Source organism: Sturnira hondurensis, unplaced genomic scaffold (genome assembly GCF_014824575.4).
Source record: "Sturnira hondurensis isolate 20B ecotype Veracruz unplaced genomic scaffold, ASM1482457v3 Scaffold0022908, whole genome shotgun sequence".
NCBI classification, from domain to species: Eukaryota; Metazoa; Chordata; class Mammalia; order Chiroptera; family Phyllostomidae; genus Sturnira; species Sturnira hondurensis.
The window spans coordinates 4,663,425-4,683,016 of NW_028095539.1; the positions used below are offsets into that span (position 1 = coordinate 4,663,425).

The 19,592-nt window shown below is 60.4% G+C and overlaps 2 protein-coding genes across 6 annotated transcripts; one reads left to right on the forward strand and one right to left on the reverse strand.

Annotated features, from left to right (window-relative positions):
* Positions 1–1,445: 1,445 nt before the first annotated feature.
* PKN3 (protein kinase N3) lies at positions 1,446–12,880 on the forward strand. The gene is made up of 22 exons (XM_037036934.1): positions 1,446–1,830; positions 3,744–3,975; positions 4,147–4,292; positions 4,807–4,918; positions 4,990–5,117; positions 5,335–5,518; positions 6,948–7,094; positions 7,181–7,290; positions 7,402–7,545; positions 7,965–8,040; positions 8,122–8,290; positions 8,482–8,584; positions 8,688–8,755; positions 9,265–9,328; positions 9,477–9,568; positions 9,964–10,140; positions 10,828–10,890; positions 10,996–11,072; positions 11,492–11,634; positions 11,725–11,832; positions 12,190–12,270; positions 12,379–12,880. The coding sequence occupies exons 1-22, from the start codon at positions 1,807–1,809 to the stop codon at positions 12,589–12,591; spliced, it is 2,661 nt and encodes an 886-aa protein (XP_036892829.1). The 5' UTR covers positions 1,446–1,806; the 3' UTR covers positions 12,592–12,880.
* On the reverse strand, positions 12,831–16,114 carry ZDHHC12 (zDHHC palmitoyltransferase 12). Of its 5 annotated transcripts, none has more exons than XM_037036941.1 (5): positions 15,973–16,112; positions 14,396–14,532; positions 13,984–14,061; positions 13,613–13,776; positions 12,831–13,449 (listed from the first exon to the last, which is right to left on the reverse strand). In XM_037036941.1, exons 1-5 carry the CDS (start codon positions 16,070–16,072, stop codon positions 13,122–13,124), a joined length of 807 nt encoding a protein of 268 aa, XP_036892836.1. In that variant the 5' UTR covers positions 16,073–16,112; the 3' UTR covers positions 12,831–13,121. The 5 variants fall into 5 exon arrangements, with proteins under 5 accessions (XP_036892836.1, XP_036892835.1, XP_036892838.1 ...); XM_037036940.1 differs by having other exon boundaries at positions 13,613–13,779; XM_037036943.1 differs by having other exon boundaries at positions 13,131–13,427; positions 13,613–13,779.
* Positions 16,115–19,592: the final 3,478 nt, after the last annotated feature.

Below are 19,592 nucleotides of genomic sequence, written 5' to 3' on the forward strand. Positions count from 1 at the left end.
AGTTGAAAGCCTACTGTGTGCCCTGGTGCAGCTGTGCCAGCCTGTCCCAGCGCATGGAGATTGTGGGTTTGACCTTTGGTCAGAGGGCATACAAGAAACGACCACTGGCCCTGGCTGGCGTAGCTCAGTGGATTGAGCACAGGCCTTTGAACCAGAGGATCACGGTTCGGTTCCCAGTCAGGGCACATGCCTGGGTTGCAGGCCAGTTCCCTGCAGGCCAACTCCCAGCAGGGGACGCACAAAAGGCAACCATACATTGATGTTTCTCTCCCTCTCTCCTTTCCCCTCTAAAGATAAATAAATAAATAAAATCTTAAAAAAAAAAGAAACGACCACTGAATGCATGAATAAGTGGAACGACAAATGTTTCAATCAAATTTTTTAAATTAAGAGCCTACTATGTGTTCGTCTTTACCCCTCAGCAACGCTGATATGTATATCCACAAACCTCCTGTCGTGAAGCGCAGGCGTGTCCCCAAAGGCAATGACCCAGGGTTGCCGGGGGCGTGCCAGTTTCACTGTTCCCAGCTTGTGGTGAGGGAGGTGGTCAGAGCGAAGTGGAACAGAACACACAGGTTTGCCTCAATAAAAAGCACTGGTGGGGGTGGGGGCAGAGGGGGCGCCTATTACAAGTCCGCCAATAGGCCACCTTCAATATTGGACCCTTCTGGCCCCTGGGACATGGCTACTCTCAGTGAAGCCCTGGCACAAGATGCTAGTGAGCACAGGGTCACAAGAGATGGTTCGGGCAGGATTTCCTACTCGGGTGAGCATTGCCCGGAGTCGAGTGCGGGTGGTTAGTTTCCTGAGCTGGTGATTATTTCACAGGGTGTGAATATGTCTTCACTTTTTAAAAAACATTTAAAGAGAGGGGAAGGGAGGGTGAGAGAGGGAGAGAAACATCGATCAGTTGGGGACTTAGCCCAGTAACCCTGGCCTGAGCCGCGACCGGGAACTGCATCCATGGCCTTGGCGTTTCAGGGACGACTCCCCAAACCACTGAACCACACCAGCTGGGGTTGGGTTTCCCTTTAGAAGGTCTCTTCAAGGCGGAGGTGGGACAGTGGCTCGACCTGAACCAGAAAGCTCCGGTTGGGTCAAGTGGTGGGAGCTTGCGAGTCCCAGTTTATCCACCAGCGATTTGTAATTTGGCTTGACTTGGGTGAGGCTTTGTGTTTTTCAGAAGCATACGTTTTTACAGTGACTCTAGACAAGGACCAAGCTGTCGTGCGAGCGACAGGATGGGGATTAGCCTTTCTTACACCAACGACATCTGAAAGGAAAAAACCTTTAGGGGCGGAGCCAGGTCACAGACGGGTTCCGAGGAAGAGGGGGCAGACCCGTCCTGGAGTGGACAGATCACAGAGGCAGAGCCGCGGCCGCCAGGCGGCGCTGTCTCCACTCGGACCCGCCCCTCTAAGCACGCGGCGGGGCAACCAGAGAACCCCAGCCGGGAAATGCCCCTTCTTGCCCTTCTATCCCGGATGGGGGTCGGTACCACCGAGAGGGAACTACAGCCTCAGGAGAAGGGGCGCGGGGTCCGAAATCCCAGGGGACGTCGGACCCGGGGGAGGCGCTGTGGCCTCGGGTTCGGGATGGAGTCCCGAGAGCCAACCTGGCGCGGCCGAGTGGCGGCGCTGATCCCAGGTACCTGAAAGGCCAGCGGACCTCGGGAGGGGGCGCCCGATCCCGCCACTCCGGCGCTGCTTCCCCGGGAAGTTTCAAGTTTTGAAAGTCTCCGCGGAGGGGCCGGGGCTTCCGGAACCCGGCTTGTGGAAGGAGGGGCCCAGCGGTCGGAGAGGCGCCATGGAGGAGGGGGCCCCGCGGCAGGTGAACGGCTCCGGGAGAGGCCGGGCTGCGGGTGCGGCCGAGGGGGGCGGGGGGAGGCTCCGGCGGTGTCCCCTGCCTCGCCCTGTGTCCCTTACCAGCTCCTGTCCTGTGTCCCCCTACCCCTTCGCACCCGCAGCACTGGGGGTGAGTCGTTCATGCCCTGGAAATGTCCCCAAATCACTCCAAGTGACTCACAACTTCCAGCCAGGCCAGCCTTTGAGCTCGTCTCAATCCTCAGTCAGAGCCACCAGGGTGGGCCCCAAAATTTCCTAAAATAGCTCCTTTCAGGTAGGACTCTAAGGCCAGTAGGAATCAGTGAGGAAAAGCAAAAGGGAGGTCCGTGCGGACACATTCTGGAGCGACCTAGCGGGAGAAGAATGCATGTGGGCCGGGAGAAGGGGCCTCTGGGCGCACTTGGGTGGGTGGGGGTCCCTCCCAGAGAATACAGCCCGCGAGGAGTGTTGTCTCCAGGCGGAGGCGCCCAGCTCAGCGCCTGGGCGCGAACCTGCGAGTACCTAGAGGGTTCCAGCCCTAAGGTAAGGGGATTGGGTTCCTTCCAGACCTGGGCAATAGGCGTGTGGGTACAGCGGCCAAGGCTGTGTGAATATCTGTTTTTGTGGAGGAAGAGATGGTGTTCTGGTCCAGAGCAAATGGGGGAGGTGTGTGCTCACAGGGCAGGAGTCCAGCCCAGAGCAGACAGAGGCTGGGCCATGCTCAAGGGTGAGGTGGCCCCCACTAGGCTCCTTGAGTGCCGCTGCCCCCCACCCCCATGTGTTTAGGCAGCCTTCAGGGCTCACTTCTCCCTCCCACCCCTTTCCTCCGGAGGTCCCTCCGCCTGTTCCAGCGGTGACTTGTACACATTTTCCTATTTCCTGTGAACCTCCGCCCAGCAGTGGCCGTCTGGGTGACTCAGGACCCCGGTGGCCGGGCCCCCAGCTCCATGGGATCTTTGTTTGCTCAGGCTTTTGGCTCTGGCCTTCTTGCCTAGAGCCGGCAAAGGATTTCCTGAGCCCCACCCCTCCCCTCTGACTGCCTGGCCAGCAGGGCACAGAGGCCTGGGGTGGGGGTGGGGGGTCCCTGAGGCTGGGGTGGCTACCCTTCCAGTAGGCTCAGGAGATGGCGAGCCGAGAGGTAAGGTGTGAGAGTCCCTGGGAGTTGTCACCGGTTACCCTGGGCTGAGGTCAGCTTCGGCGCCTCAGGTTTGCAAGGGCCTCTTCCTTGCCCCAACCTGGGGTGAAGTCATGAGAAAGCCTACTTCCTCCTGGGAGCTGAGCTGGCCGTGGGTCCCCGGAGACCTTCCCAGTCCTTCTGTGTGTCTCTGCTTTGCCACCTGAGGCATCAGGGGAACAGTCCTAATCCCTGCTCAGGCCTCCAGCTGCCTCTGACCTTGAGTGAACCCCTAGCCTCTTTCCTGGCCCCAAATCTTCACCCGAACCCCCCATCCTTCCAGCAGCAGCCTGATGAAGCGTGGCTGGCAGGGAGGGGCTGGGGCCCCACAGGGGGTGGCATTTCCTCTGTGTCGTGACCTTGAGCATCTCACGCAACCTTGCTCTGTGTCTGTTTCCTCACCTTTACAGTGAGGATGATGACTGCGCCCACCCCCTGGGGTTGCTGTCGGGATAGACAAGTTCATGTATGCACAGCTGTTAGACCCTGATGCCCAGTAGCACCACGTACTTGTGATGGGTTTTCCCCTCACCCTTCTCTCTAATGCAGAGGAAAGAAGCCTAGGCTGGATGCATACAGAGCCTGGGGTTTCCACCTGGCCCAGGGGGCTAGCTCTGCAGCCCCAGGCTCTTCCCAAACCCTGTGTGTGGGTCCTGGGTGCTGTCGCACCATCCTCCCCCACTGTCTGGTGAGTTGAGGCTGGCCGCAGTGGGCACTGAGTGGCATACTCCTCTGCCATTCCACAGCCTGGGGCTGGCCAGCAGCCGCCAGAGGACGAGAAAGAGGTGATCCGCCGGGCCATCCAGAAGGAGCTAAAAATCAAGGAGGGTGTGGAGAACCTGCGGCGGGTGGCCACGGACCGCCGCCACCTGGGCCACGTGCAGCAGCTGCTCAGGTCCTCCAACCGCCGTCTGGAGCAGCTGCACGGGGAGCTGCAGGAGCTCCACACCCGCATCCTGCTGCCGGGCCCCGCGGCTGGTGTGTGTGCAGTCTGGGCAGACCCCTGGGCACGGGAGGCCCCGGGAGAGTCTAGCTCCTCGGCCTGACCACTCCCAGAGCCTCCTTGGGCAGCCCCCCTCCAGGGCAGGAGGGAGGAGAGAGCTGGGCTGTGGGGGAGGGGTTCATGGGCCCCACATTTTGTGCCTGCAGAACCCATGGCCCCAGGACCCCAGCCTGTGGCAGAGCAGCCAAGGGCCCGGCACCTGGAGGCTCTACAGAGACAGCTGCAGGTGGAGCTGAAGGTAAAGCAGGGGGCGGAGAACATGACCCACACCTATGCCAGCGGCACGCCCAAGGTAAGGCTCCTGGGCTCTGAGGTGGAGAGATTTGGCCCTAAGATTATTCAGGGAGGGGCTGTTCCAGCCTCTGATCTGGAAAGGAAATGTCCCCCAGGCATTGACCCTGTAAGGCAGGCACAGTCCTAAACCTCAGTCTGATGGGAGAGGCATAGTCCCAGATTCCAGCTTGGTGGGGAAAGGCATGGCTCGCACCTCCAGGCTAACAGAAAAGCCACAACACAAGCTCCCAGTCTAGGGGGGAAGGCCCGGCCCCAGACCCAGCCCCAGCCCCAGCGTGAGGTGGGGAGCTCAGTCCTGATAGGTTGGAGGAGGCTTGACCTCAGCCCTTATCTTGGTCTCATGGGGAGGCTCTGCCCCAGACCTCATCTCACCAGGGAGGCTTGGCTCTTCGTCTGGCCTACTGAGGGAGACTTGGCTTCCCTCCTGGCCTGATGGGGGGTGGGGGGGGCTTGGCTGCAGTCCCTGGTCTGACCTGGGAGGCTCTGGGCTAGTGTATGTCACGACCCCCTAGGGGAGGAAACTCCTGGCAGCTGCCCAGCAGATGCTGCGGGACAGCCAGCTGAAGGTGGCCCTGCTGCGAATGAAGATTAGCAGTCTGGAGGCCAGTGGGGCCCCCGAGCCAGGTGAGGCCTTGAGAAGCGGGGACGGGCAGGGCAGAGTGGGGCACAGGCCTGAGGGCTGACCCTCTTCCCAGGTCCCGAGCTGCTGGCAGAGGAGCTGAGGCACCGACTGCGCGTTGAGGCTGCCGTGGCCAAGGGTGCCAAGAATGTGGTCAAGCTGCTGGGTAGCCGGCGAACGCAGGACCGCAAGGCGCTGGCTGAGGTCAGACCACCGTCCCCTCCCGCGGTCACTCCTCTGAGTGTCTCCTTGTTCCCGTTCTCCCTCTGTAATGGCAGGAGGCCCCATGGACGTGGCCGTGTGGGGTGGCAGTGGGGAAACAGGAGGCTCATTCTGTCTAGACCTCATGGGGGTGTCTAGAAGTGGCCTGGGGCACTGCTCCCATGTCCCCAAACCCCATGGGCCTGTGTCCCTTCTGCAGGCTCAGGCCCAGCTACAGGAGTCCTCCCAGAAACTGGACCTCCTGCGGCTGGCCTTGGAGCAACTGCTGGAAGGGCTGCCTCCTGCCCACCCTCTGCGTGGCAGAGTGGCCCGGGAGCTTCGGACCGCTGTGTCTGGGAACCCTCCGCCTTCAGGGACGCTTGTAAAGCCCACCGCCATGACAGGTAGCCAGGGGTCCTCCCACCTCAGAGCTCTCCTTCCCTTCCAGAAAGGACTCGGAGATACGGTGGGGAAGAGCGCTGGAGAAGGGTTCCAATCCTGGCCCCACTGCCCCCTCTCTGTGGCCTTGGGCAGTTGACATCCTTTCTGTGAACCTCAGTTTATCCATCTGTAAAGTGGGGGTGATGCCAACACCTACAGCATGGGGTTGCTGTGAAAGTGCAGTGGCTGTTTGCCGCGTGCAGTGTGCACTCTGCGGGCACAGTTAGCGCTCTGTCAGTGAAGCGATTATTTCGATGAGTAACCATGGTAATGCTGAAAGTGTCAGTGGTAGGGAGCTCACAGCCCTGGGCAGCAGGGACTAGTACAGAGTCCTTTCTTCTCCCAAGCTGGACCTGTCTCCTTATAGTGGCAGCTGAACTGCAATCAGTAAATACTCTTGGAGGGCCGACTTTGGAAGCCCTGAGCTTCCCACTTGGGACACAGCACCCGTGAGAGGGCTCCACGCCTTTCTGCTCAGACATGGTGCAGGGGCACACGGGCCCATCCCATCGAGATCAGAGCTGAGAAGGGGAAGTTCAGGGGCCAGACGGGCCCCCTCACCTGGCCTTGGGGAATCAGGAATGCCTGCTGGAGGAGACGGTGTCTGAGCTTGGACTCGAAGAGCGTGTGGGGTTTGGACGAGTTGGGAAGGGCAGGGGAGATGGTTCGTTGAAGGCCTCGAAGTGAGCTGCTTGGGGCCACTGCAGATCCTGTGTCCTGGCAACACCTTAGTTCCGTTCTTCCCAAGGGAACCTTCCAACCCTGGCACCTGCCTTTTTGATAAGGTCCCTCAGAGCGTGACCCGCAGGCCTGGACTCTCGATGGTGCTCTTTGGCCCAGTTTGTTTCCTCAAAAATGGCTAGTGTCCTGCCGCCTCTTCTCTCCTTTGAGGGACAAAGTCTAGTGACCCTAAAACCGAGTCCACTTGGTTGGCAAAACACTCTTTGTACCTCTTGTGGGAGGTTGGACAGGGCTGGGACTCATTTCCTCTGTACAGATGGGGAAACTGAGGCCCAAGGAGGAGGGGCAAGTAGGACAGGCAGCCAGGCTTCCTGCTCCCCAAGCTCTCACCTGTGCCACCGGCCCCCCAGATCCTGCGCCCGGGGCAGCATGGCGTCACGCACTGTGGCTCCACGCGGCCTGGCTGAGGTCTGAGTCTCACTCCTTTGTCTGTGGGTCCCTGCTGCCCCCACCTCATGGCTGGGGCTCGGCGGGGGCGGGCGGGCCGGTCCGCACAGAGGGTGGCAGGGGCTGCGAAGGCCTCTCGTGGGCAGCTGGGGCTCAGCCATCTCCTGGAGAAGGAAGCCTTTCTCAGGCTCCAGGGGCCTGCTGGCAGTGGCCCCGGGAGGATGGCACCTGACAACATCTCCCCCTCCCGCCGTGCTCCCACAGGGACGCTGCAGGTCCGCCTCCTGGGCTGTGAGCAGCTGCTGACAGCTGTGCCCGGCCGATCCCCTGTGGCTGCACTGGCTGGGAGCCCCTCGCAGGGCTGGCTTCGGGGAAGGGCCAGGCAGCAGCGTGCTAGAGGCGAGCTGGCCAGTGAGTAGGGGTCTGCAGGGAGTTGTGGGGGGAAGCAAAGGACCCCCGGTCCCAGCCTGCCCTGAGCCCAGGTTCTGGCCCTGCAGATGAGGTGCTGGCCGTGCTGAAGGTGGACAATCGTGTTGTGGGCCAGACCGGTTGGGGCCCGGTGACCAGGCAGTCCTGGGATCAGACCTTTGTCATCCCCCTGGAGCGGGTGAGGCTGGCCCTTGTGAGGCCAGGGGTGACCTCAGGATGTGTGGTGGAAGGCCAGCTGGGTAGAGGCTGGCATCGTGCCTCCGTCTCTAGCCTGACCTTTCTGATACAGGCCCGAGAGCTGGAGGTCGGGGTGCACTGGCGAGACTGGCGACAGCTGTGTGGCGTGGCCTTCCTGCGGCTGGAGGACTTCCTGGACAATGCCTGTCACCAGCTGACCCTCAACTTGGTGCCACAGGGGCTGCTCTTTGCCCAGGTGCCCACTGACCCCTGCCTTCTGACCTCGTGGGCTGTTGGCTCCATTAGAGCTAGGGGACCTTGGAGACAGTATGACCCCACCCCCTGCCCTGAGCAGAGGAGCAGAGATGGGGACCCAGAGGGAGGGGTCTCCAAGAACAGATTCCCAGGCCACCTCTGCAAACCTCATGGGGATCTAGAAGCCTGAGTCTTTGTCCTGACTGTTCTGCTTCATGTGTGACCCTGGGCAAGTGTCTTGCTTCTCTGGGCCTCAGTTTCCCCACTGGTTCCAATGAAGACATTGAATCTATCTGGGCCCTCTGGCTCTTGCACTGTTGACACTGGGAGCTCAGGCTGCGACCCTGGAGCTGGGGGAGGTGCCCATGGCAGGCGGGATGGGAGGGGACTGGCCTTCAGCACCACCCTCTGCTCCCACAGGTAACCTTCTGTGACCCCGTCATTGAGAGGAGGCCCCGGCTGCAGAGGCAGAAACGCATTTTCTCTAAACGCAGGGGTATGAGCAGGAGAGGACTGTGCGTGTAGGGAAGAGGTCGGGGTGTCGGGGGCCCTGGGACTGAACCCCTCTTTGTTCCAGGTCAGGACTTCCTGAGGGCTTCCCAGATGAACCTCAGCGTGGCAGCCTGGGGGCGCTTGGTCATGAACCTGCTGCCCCCCTGCAGCTCCCCAAGCACGGTCAGCCCTCCCAAAGGGTGCCCCCAGACCCCGGCCACACCTCGGGGGGCCGCCGCCCCTGCCTCGCCCAGGTGAGGAGCCACCGCACCCCAGACTGCCTGCGGCTCTGCGGTCCACCTCTCTGGGGACTGTCAGTGTCTGTCTGTCTGTCCCTGTGGCTCACCTTCTCACCCTGTCTATCTGTCCACGTGGCTATGTGTCCTTTCCTCCACAGCTACTCCATCTGCCTGTGTCCCACCCTGTGTCTGCTTCCTCCCCGCAGTAATGTCCCACTCAAGAAGACCCCCTTGGGAGATGAGATGAAGCCCCCACCCAAGCCCCCACGCCTCTACCTGCCCCGGGAGCCAACCCTCGAGGAGACACCGGTAAGGGGGCTGGCGGCCTTGGGGGTGCTGGGCCGGGGGTGGCTGAGCCGGAGGGAGAGAGGAAGGAAGCCCTGTTCTGCCCTGAGCCCCTCTGCCCTCACAGCGCACCAAACGCCCCCACGTGGAGCCCAGGACTCGACTCCGGCCGTCTCCACCAGCCTCAGCTGCCAGGTACCCTGGCCAGGCTTGCCTTCCCGTCTGAGACATCATCTGCTGGCTTGACAGTTTGCGCACTCATTCAAACATCATCCCGTGGCTGCTGGGCAGACTCACTGGCTTGCTCTCAGGTTCTGACTCTCTGAACCAACATTATCATTATTATTATCATTGAAGATTTTTATTTATTGATTTGAGAGAGAGGGAAACACTGATTTGTTGTTCCACTTATTTACGCACTCAGGGTTAATTCTTGTATGTGCCCTGACCGGGGATCAAACCCACAACTTGGTCATATCAGGGTGACGCTGTAGCCAGCTGAGCTACCCAGCCAGGGCTGAAGCAACATGACTGCGCTCCGGCTGTACGCCAGACTCCAGGCAACTGCTGTCCTAGGAGCCCCACCCGGGCTCTCCAGGCCTGCTTGTGGGGACAGGCCGGACTGGCCAGAGAGGGCTCGGAGCAGCTCTTGGTGGAGGCTCAGCCCTTGTCCCAGGGGGCTTCCTGTGCCCTCTCTCTTGCAGGAAACCACCCCGGCTTCAGGACTTCCGCTGCTTGGCCGTGCTGGGTCGGGGCCACTTCGGGAAGGTAGTGGACTGAGGAGGGTGCAGTGGAGAGGGCGGGCAGCCCTCAGCACACGAGCTGGGAGGACACTGTGGTCGTTAGGTAGTGGGTGGGGGGTGTAAAGGCTCCCCGGCACCGCCCACCTGGAGCCCAGCCTCTCTCTGGTCCCCAGGTCCTCCTGGTGCAGTTCAAGGGGACGGGGCAGTACTACGCCATCAAAGCACTGAAGAAGCAGGAGGTGCTGAGCCGGGACGAGATGGAGAGGTGTGCAGTGACACCGTGGAGCACCTGGCTGGGGGGCGGGGGGGGGGGCGGGTGGCTGGCCTGGGCTCTTGGCACCAGGAGGTTCCTGGGGCTTCGCAGTGGCGACTCTCTGGGGCCAGCCAGGCCTAGGTTCTCTTCCTAGCACCTGCAGTCAATGGGGTGCCCTTGGGCAGGTCCCCTCGCATCTCTGCACCTCAGTTTCCTCATCTGTAAAATGGGACAGTGGTGGGTGTGCAGGTTAAATGACCCACGTGAGCCCCCGACACACAGAGACCTTCACTCTGCGTAGCTGCCTGGCATTCCAACGGAAGACACACTGAGCTTGGGGTGTCCTGGGGGTGGCAGGGGACAGCGGGGGAGGTTTCCCTGCCTTCTGAAACCCACACCCCCTGTAGCCTGTACTGCGAGAAGCGGATCCTGGAGGCTGTGGGCCGCACGGGGCACCCCTTTCTGCTGTCGCTCCTTGCCTGCTTCCAGACCGCCAGCCACGCCTGCTTCGTGACGGAGTTTGCGCCGGGCGGTGACCTCATGATGCAGATCCATGAGGATGTTTTCCCAGAGCCCCAGGCCCGGTGGGTTTCCATCCCCCTTGCCTGCCTCTTCCAACAAGCCTTCCCTTGTTCCCCGGGCCCCTCACCCTGCTGCCTCCAGGCACCCATCAGCAGAAGAGCAGGGAGTCGGGAAGGCCTTGGTTCAAAGTCTTTTTATCGACTCTCACAGCATTTGTCACTCTGAGCCTCAGTTCATGTAGCTATGAATTGGCTTTATAATAACAGTCCTGGAAGCTTGTTGCATACACGAGCACAATGTTTATGAATTACGGAGCCCAGCGGCCAGGCAACAGTCAGTGGCCTGCCCCTGGAGTTACTTCTTGTCGGTCAGAGAGCAGACGGGTGTCTGGGCTCATCAGCTCTGCCACTAGCTGTGTGACCCTGGGCACGTCACTTACCTGGAGTCTCAGGTCCTCAAGTGAAAGACAGGCATTCAGGCTGCTGGGAGCAGGGAGGGAGAAAAAGGCGGGAGAGCTCGGCATCGTCCCTGGCACAATCTGAGTTCCCAGGAAGGGTGTGCTGTTGGCCACCAGCAACCTTAGGACAATCTTGGGGCTATTCCCTGCAAGACACCCAGCCCCGGCGTGGGGCTCGTCCCCCATCTGACTGTGGCGGGGAAAGCTGAGGGTCCCCTGGCAGTGGCCATCCTTGTGGTTCCCTGCCCTCCCCCCAAGACCTGGGCCTGAGCTCCCCCTACACCCCCTCCAGGTTCTACCTGGCCTGTGTGGTCCTGGGGCTGCAGTTCTTACATGAGAAGAAGATCATTTACAGGTAACCTGGCCCTGAGATGCGGGGGGAGCGGCGAGGGGGCAGGTGCTGCCCTCCTCCTGGGCAGCTGTCCCAGGGGTCCCCTCGACCTGCCCCCCTCCCCCGCAGGGACCTGAAGCTGGATAACCTGCTGCTGGATGCCCAGGGTTTCCTGAAGATCGCAGACTTCGGGCTGTGTAAGGAAGGTGGGTGTCTCCAGTCCGGGACCCTGTGTCCCCTGGCCTTCCTCCTCCGGTCCAGGCCAGCAGGCGTCTCCTGGGAAATCTCCCCACGGCCACCCTCATGCCAGGGACGAATGAGGTGCTTCCTTCCCGCCCTACAAGCTCTTAAAGAGCCCTAGCTTGCCCTTGGCCCAAGGGGGAGCCTGTGCTCAGAGCTGGGAGAAGGCACTCGGTTGGTTCTGCTTTCTTTGTGACCTTGACATGTGAGCTTGGCTGAGACTCAGCTCCCTCCTCCCTCAGATGGCATAAAAACCATCCCCACCTCCAAGAGTAGGGGGCAGGGTTTGGCACAGAGTCCGTACACGGGGACCTAAGGGTTGGCTGTCAGTTCTCACAACCACAGAGGTTACTGAGCCAGCGTTGGCGTGGCTGTTGGTTTGCAGGGATTGGCTTTGGGGATCGGACCAGCACCTTCTGCGGCACCCCAGAGTTCCTGGCCCCTGAGGTGCTGACCCAGGAGGCCTACACACGGGCCGTGGACTGGTGGGGGCTGGGTGTGCTGCTGTACGAGATGCTGGTGGGCGAGGTGAGAGCCGGACCTGGGCTGCTGGGTCCTCCGGGCCGGGGGGGTGGGGAAGGGGTGGCCCACACACCCTGCTGAGCCCCCGTCCCACAGTGCCCGTTCCCGGGGGACACCGAGGAGGAGGTGTTTGACTGCATCGTCAATGCGGATGCACCGTGCCCGCGATTCTTGTCCTCGCAAGGGCTTGAGCTCATTCAGAAGGTAATCCCTGTTCCCGGCCAGGCTACTCAGTGGGTTGGAACGCTGTCCCTACACCAAAAGGCTGTGGGTTCGGTTCCTGGTCAGGACATGTATGGGAGGGGACAGGTCAATATTTCTCTCTCCCCTCCTCTCTCTCTGAAAATCATCGAACATATCCTTTGATGAGGATTTTTTTAAACTTTATTTATAAAAAGAAGGAGGTAATCACTGCAGGGGCCAGGGCTGGGCTGGACGGCTGCTCTCGGCGCACAGGCTGGTGGTCACCCGTCACCTTTGGGGCCCCATGGCTCATGGGGGCGGCTGGGGAGGCGGCGGAGCCGGGGCTGAGCACCCTCGGTGAGCACCTGTCCTGGCCAGCTTCTCCAGAAGTGCCCGGAGAAGCGCCTGGGGGCGGGTGAGCAGGATGCCGAGGAGATCAAGACACAGCCTTTCTTCGGGGTGAGTGGCCGTGGTGCCGTGGTCCCAGCGGCCTGGCCTGGCGGGAGGTGTCCAGGGAGCACTGGGCAGCCTTTGTGTGGCCGCAGGCACCTCTGCCCTTGTCCCCAGACCACAGACTGGCAGGCTCTGCTCGCCCGCGCCGTCCAGCCGCCCTTTGCACCCACGCTCCGTGGCCCCACGGACCTGCGGTACTTCGAGGGCGAGTTCACGGGGTTGCCGCCTGCCCTCACCCCACCCGATCCCCGCAGCCCCCTCACCGCCCGCCAACAGGCTGCCTTCCGGGACTTCGACTTCGTGTCCGAGCGGTTCCTGGCGCCCTGAGGGCCTCTCCTGAGGCCCTGCCCCCTACCACCCAGACTGTTAGAGCCTCAGTGGCCCCCCAACCCCCACCCCGTCTGCCCAGCTGCACGCCCTGCCCGGGAGGCCCAGGCCTTGCCCTCAGGGCTCGAGCTGTGTGGTGCTGGGCAGAGTACTCCCCCTCCCTGCCGCCTGCCCCTCCTCTGCCTCCCAGCCAGACCTGGGCCAGAAAGGGTGGCACAGTGAGGAGTGGTTTGGTTTGGTTTTTTAATACTTGACTTGTTTAATGGATTATTAAATTTATAAAACTGCACACTGGAGACATTCTGGCTTAGGGGTGGGGCAGCTCTCAGAAGCCCAGCCTTGGTGCCCTGGCCCCACACAGGCCCTCCTCCGCCCCTTCCCCCTCGGGAGGCAGAACACCCCGCACAGGCAGGGGTTTGCTGTTCACTCTGTTCTGAAGCTGGAGGCCTGGGCGGAAGTGAGGGGCCCCACGTGCTTGGGGTCAGCCCTCTGGTTCTCAGGCACAAGATGGTGGCTCGCCTCCTGCGACCCTAAACAGCCTGGCTGCTGCCCTCACCCTCCTCCTCCTCTTCAGCCCAGAGGGCCTCCCAGGACCCTGAGGGCCATCCACAGAAGAAGTGGGCCAGGTTGCGGGTCAGGCCATGGTCAAAGGGGTTGCTGGGGCGCTGGCGGAGGTAGGCAATGCGGTGCGAGGAGACGAACTCCCAGGTGGTGGTGTTGGTGGCCACCAGGTAGAGGTGCGAGACCAGGAGCAGGCCGGCCACCACAGAGAGGAGGGAGAGCAGCAGGAAGGTGGCGAACAGGAGCCCACTGGACCGCAGCCACAGTCCCCAGGGCTGGAAGAATCGGAGGCCAGACCTGCAGGGCGGCAAAGGGATGGGGGCCCAGAGCTCGGGGAGCCCAGTGGGGCAGGCCACTTGGGAGAGGGTCTGAGGCCCCTGAAGAGGGAGCCCTGGCTGCACACACCTGTGGGCACATGCAGCCTGCCCGCCCGCCCCAGCAGGGCAGTGGTGGGACCCACCATGCCAGGCACAGGCCCCAGAGAAGCACCACCAGCTGCAGCGCCAGGTAGGCCACGAAGAGTGGGTGGTTGCGCTCCCCCACGCAGTTCTCCATCCAGGGGCAGTGGTGGTCGTAGCGGCGGACGCAGCGACGGCACTCCCTGCAGTGTCGGGCCCTCAGGGGCTGCTGTGGGCAGGAAGGGAGGCGAGCTCAACGATAGCTCCCCTCTGGGCCCAACAGTGAGGGAAGGGATGAGGGCAGGAGGCTGGGGCCTGAATCTGGGGGGGTGGGGCTTCCTGGACACGTGAGGCCAAGGCACAGGGGTAGGAGGAGGTCCGACAGTCTCAGCCTTGCCCGTGACCCATCCCAGGAAGTCCCTGCATCACCCACCAGCACCATGCAGTATCTGCAGCGCCGAAGGGGGATGGACTGTGGAACCATGGCTGTCTGCTCCTCCTTGGCCTCCTCCTGAAAATGGGGGACAGAGCATACGATAGGGCCCCTTGGGAGGCAGATGGCACTGGTAGGCACATCTTGGGACCCATCCTGTGTATAATGGAGGTGGTAGAGTAAAGCACAATGCCCTGGACCAAGCCAGGCTGTGTGACCTTTGCCAGTTGCTACCCTCTCTGGGCCTTGGCAATTTCCTCACTGTAGGATGGGGTTCTAGGGCTGGCAAGAGGGTGCACTGAGATGCCCCCCAAAAGCCCTCCACACGGAGCCCGGAATGAGACTGTTACTGGTCCTTGGATCCCATGTTGGTAGGAGGAGAGGTTCAGGTCCCCAGGGGCCCCCTAGTTACCTGGGGCTGGGGCTGGACGTTCACATAGCCTGGGTCCATGAGTGACACAGCCAGGTAGAGCAGCAGGGAGCCCAGCACGAGGAGCAGGAAGGTGAGGGGCAGGAGCAGTTCCCCCTGTTCTTCCCACTGCCGCAGTGCTGGAGAGGCCAGAGGAGGAGGGTAAGGCCCGGCCCGGTGAACAGGAGGGTGTGTGGGGGAAGGTGCATTTGGGGATGGGTCTGGCTGGAGGTGGGGAGTATGTCCCTGATTGAGCAAAGGCCTGGAGATAGGTTTTGGTGAGTGGTCAGACGTATCTGCTGTGTAAGGTGCAGAGGTTCAGGAGTTCGTCAGTGCTCTCTGGGGGGCAGCAGGGAATCATGGAAGGTTACAGGGTCAGACCTGTTTCTGGAAACCTTCCCAGTGGAGGGTAGGCGGATCGGAGCGGAAGTCTTGAGGCACAGAGGGCTCCCCAGGAGGGATAGGAAGATGGCTGGGCCAGGGCACAGGTAGGACAAGTGGAGAGGGCATGGACCAATGAGGGTAGGGGGGTGAAGGGACCAGGCCTGACTGGATGTGGGGGAGAGGAAGGAGGGGTCCTTGCCTCTGGCTCCACCAGGTCTGAGATGCACATGGGACAGAGACAGAGGCCGGCGGGGCCGGCAGGCTTGGATTCTTGGATGCTGCAAGGAGGGCCACGAAGGCGGCCCAGGCCAGGAAGCGTCCAGTCCACAGAGGTGACTGAGGACTGGTGGGGGTGGGGCAGGGGTGCGGAGGCTAAGGTGTGAGGCAGCCAGAGCAGAGTGAACAACGGTGGTGCCCATTGACTGCCAAAGCGGGCAGAGATGGGGGGTTGGGGGATCCTTTCTGATGGGGAGACTGAAAAGGGTTTTAGGCTAAAGAGCGAAGACCAGGGAGGAGACTTGAGAAAGTCTTAGGAGGAAAGTGAGAACACTCCCAGTCCAAAGTCTGAGGCTGAAGCACGGAGGGAGGTGTGGGGGATGCCGTGAATGGGAGTGAGCAAGGGAGGGTGACAACTTGTGCTGGAGGCAGCCTGTGGCGACTAAAGAGGTGATGGAAGTCGGGGAGGGTTGGTGGGGTGAAAGGGGACTGCTAGGGCAAGAAGCAAGGATGGGGACATGGACAGGCCACTCCCCTGTTAGGTGTTCTCTTGCCTGAGGGTGGGGAGCCTGGGCTTGGGCAGCTAGTGGCCACAGGGCTGGGCGTGATGCCAGTCTTTGATCTAGTTGATCTCACGGAGGGAAGGTTGGGAGTCAATTCCTGGGAAGGATCGGATGGGTCCTGGGATCAGGGGAGAAAGGGGGCTGAGTTGGTCATCAGATCTGGTGTCCATCGCGTGGGTCCTGGGAAGGACAGGGCCTCTGGCCGGGATCAGGAAGATGCTAGGATTAATTAGGGATTCGCTGGGTATTAGGTGGAAAATTCTTGGAATGACAAACGGGGAAAGGGCCTCAGGGGCTGGCGGAGATGGGTTGAATTCCAGGGTCTCTGGAGCTTCGGCAGGGGACCCAGTGAGACTCAAACGTCTGGGGAACCACGGGGGATCGGATGGGTCCCGGGTGGCGCGGGGTCCGGCTCACCGGTATCGTGCAGGAAGAGCACCAGCGTGATCCCCCAGGTCAGCACAGTGTGCCCGGTCCGTACCAGGACCCCAGGGCTAAGGAGCGCCCAGGGCGCCATAGCCTCCGCCTGGGGCCCCACTCGGAAGACGCGCCTAGAGGGGAGGGCCCTCCCAGGAGACGGGCCGCGGCTGCCCGAGGATTGGCGAATCCTGGAGGTGGGAGGGACCACATTGGGCCAGAGAGGCCGCCTATTGGGTGGCAGCTGCGGCCAAGTAGGCCCTCGAACCAACAGGTGCCTGAAGAGGCCGAGGGCGTGGCCGGCGCGCGTGCGTAGCCGGTAACTCCCCCACCCCCAGTCCTCACCAGCCAGGTAACTTTCGGAAGCTAGATCATTGGTGAGTCTCGACCCCGCCCCACTGAGCTTCCACCCCCTCGCGGCCACGCCCCTCACGGCCAGGCCACAGCCTCGCGCATGCGTGCCGCTCTGTGGGCGCTTCAAATATCCAGGTGTTTGTTTTGACTCCATGTTGCAGAATTGTGCGCGGTTCAAGGATGTGATGTCTGAGAGGAACAGCACTCGCCCAAGATTGCTCCATGGTGACATTCTTAGCTCCTTGCTATTATTCATGGTCAGATACTGTAAACGGGATGAGAGCAAAGTGGAGGTCTGTGGTGTAGATTCTGGCTATGAGGCGCCCAACTTGGGTCAGGGTCAGAAGTGCCAGCGCTGCCCCTTCCAGCCTGTGTGAGCCTGGGCAGATCACTGAACTCCTCTGAGCCCTGTTTTCTTTTTATGTAGCAGAGATGATAATAGTACCGCCTCCTAAGGGAGCTGGGAAGACTGGATAGTGGAAATGCGCCGTCCGGCACAGGACTGTCTAAGCCAACACCTAGCCCCTGCCAGGCGGACTTGCCGGACTGGGGCCTTCGCCATGCAAGGTTCCAACTCCAACTGTGCCCCCAGAGCCTTCCTTCCTCAGCTCTGCCTTTCACCCGAATCCCCACCTACACAATGCCCACCTTCTTTTCCCGTCAGACTGCCCCCCACCCCAGCTCCTCCAGTAATCCTCTTCGGGCATGTTATTTTTGTCAGGTTCTGTTCCTTTTTGTGTTGGGGAACTGACTCTTCCCCAGTGCATGTGATTGTGAACGGCCTGGTTCCTCACTCCACAGGGTGGTGGGCAGTCACTGTGGGCATGTGACTCTGGAACAGGGGAGTCAGACTCACTTTCACCGGAGGCCACATCAGCCTTGCAGTCACCTTCAAAGGGCAGAAATAACTTTAGGACCATGTAACTGTAACTACGCCTTAACTGTTAAGGAGTTGAAATTACATTGGGCCCTTTGAAGGCAACCATGAGGCTGATATGGCCCCCGGTGAAAATAAGTCTGACACCCCTGCTCTAGAAGGCCAAACCAGTTCTCTATATCATTGTCCCCAAGGATTGGTCCTCGCAGGTGGTCATGTGACTTGGCAGAGCCAAAATTTCATAAAAGAGAAATGGGGCATGGCTGCTGAGAGAGAATGGGGCACGCTTTTGGATTTCAAGCAGGAATAGGGTATAAGGGCAATGCAGAAAGAGACTGGCAGGAGAGGATGAGGACATTTTATAAAGAGACAGAGGTAAGCAGCACTGAAAGGGGGTATGAGACGTAGCCTTAACATTGTCTGGGCCCCTAGATCCAGCTATACCTGAAGCTGGTATTAACGCTAGGTTCCCCAGCTGCATTAGTTGATGAATTCCCTCCCACTTTTGAGTAACCTGGGTGGGTCTTTGAGTTGGATGTCTGTCACTTACTACTCAGTCTTTTTTTTTAAAGATTTTATTTATTTTTAGAGAGAGGAGGGGGAGAGGAGAAAGAAACATCGATGCAGAAGAGAAACACTGATCAGTTGCCTCTTGTATGCACCCCAACCTGGGGACCAAACCTACACCGCAGGCGTGTGCCCTGACTGGGAATCAGACCAGCAAACTTTTGCTTTGCAAGATGAAACCTGAACAAATGAGCCCCACCGGCCAGCAGTCAGCAGTCAGCATGCGACTCAACTCAGCCTTGATTACTGCCACGGGGTGTGGCTTAGCCGAGTTTGGGGAAACTCTAGCTCATGGTCCACTTAAAAAACCCTGAAGCTCCAGTGACTCAGTGCCTGTGCAGGGGGCGGGGGGGTGTCACAGAGAAACAAAGCCAGACACTAGTTATAGGGGTTCGGGCAGATTTTGATCAGTAATATACTGTGGTGGTAGGTAGGGCAGAGAGCGCAGCGTGAACCAAGTGCCACTTTGGTGTGTACAGAGGTGACTGGGCATTATTCACTGACAAGCCCAGACACTGGGGGCGGGGGGGGCAGTAAAGGGAAAAGGGGCCAAATATGTGGTGACAGAAGATGATCTGACTATAGGAGGTGGGCACACAATTAACAATAAAAGTAAAAAGAGCAGACACTAGGTTTGATATTAGCCAAAAGGCCAGAAGCAATTGGTGACTGGCATTTTAAAGAGGGAACTGGCGCCGCCCCCCACAGACTCCGGGAAGTGGGACGTCACAAAGGGCTGGGGAGTGGCAGCCCCCTCAGACCCGCTGTGTCTGGAGCTGGCAGAGTGAGGGTAGGCTTCTGTCCTCCCAGAGAGCCTGGGTGACAGGCCCCTCCTCCCTGAGGGTTGCATTTCAAAGGAATGGCTTTCAGGTCCTCCAGGAAGACACTCCTCGGTAGCAAAAGACACCGAAAGGGCTCAAAGGGACAGAGGAAGGAGTCAGGATTGTAAGCCCTTTTTAGTAAATGCTCTGTGACAGGGTGGTGTGTGGGGCCTGTCCTCAGGTGGTGGCCAAAACAGTCTTTTAGCAGCCTTGAGCTTTCTTGGGTGCTTGGAGAGGGTCTGGGGTCATCCCGGGGATGCCACCTTGAGCTCTCAGGAATATGTTAGTGTTTGTCAGACTCTTTCAGTAGGAGCTGAGAGCCTGCTGCAGTTTTTACAGGTCAAGGATGAGGTCTGGTTGAGAAGAGGGCTCAGAGGAGCGTGGCTAAAATTTGGTCAAGGAGAGCATATTTTTTTAAAAAAGATTTTATTTCCTTCTCAGAGAGAAGAGAAGGGATGGAGAAAGAGGGGGAGAGAAACATCCATGTGTGGTTGTCCCTTGCACACACCCCAGCAGGGGGTCTGGCCCACCACCCAGGCCTGTGCCCTGACCGGGAATGAACTGGTGACTTTGGTGGGACAGACCCACCCCACCGAGCCACACCAGCCAGGGCGGGGAGAGCATCTTTTTCTCGGGGCACTGGGCACACACCCGCACCCCGACTGTTCTGTCTTTGGGGAAGGGTCCTCCCATGTTTGGTGCAGCCTCGGGGATATCTCAGGGGCGTCGATGGCCACGCCAGGACAACCAGGACTGCCCCAGGCACAGCCAAAGTCTGGTCACCTCGTGGTCTGGCCCCAGAGACTTTCCTGCACACCCTCATTCCTTCACTCAGCTGCAGCCACACCAGCCGCTTCACTGTCCTCCCTGCGAGGCCCTTCTAGCGGGGCCCTCTGTCTAGGAAGCTCTTTCCGTGGGCCCCGCACAGCGCCGCCTAGCGGCCTCCCCTGTTCACTGGACTCGGCTCCCAAGCCGCCTCTACTCTGGGAGGAGCCTGGCTC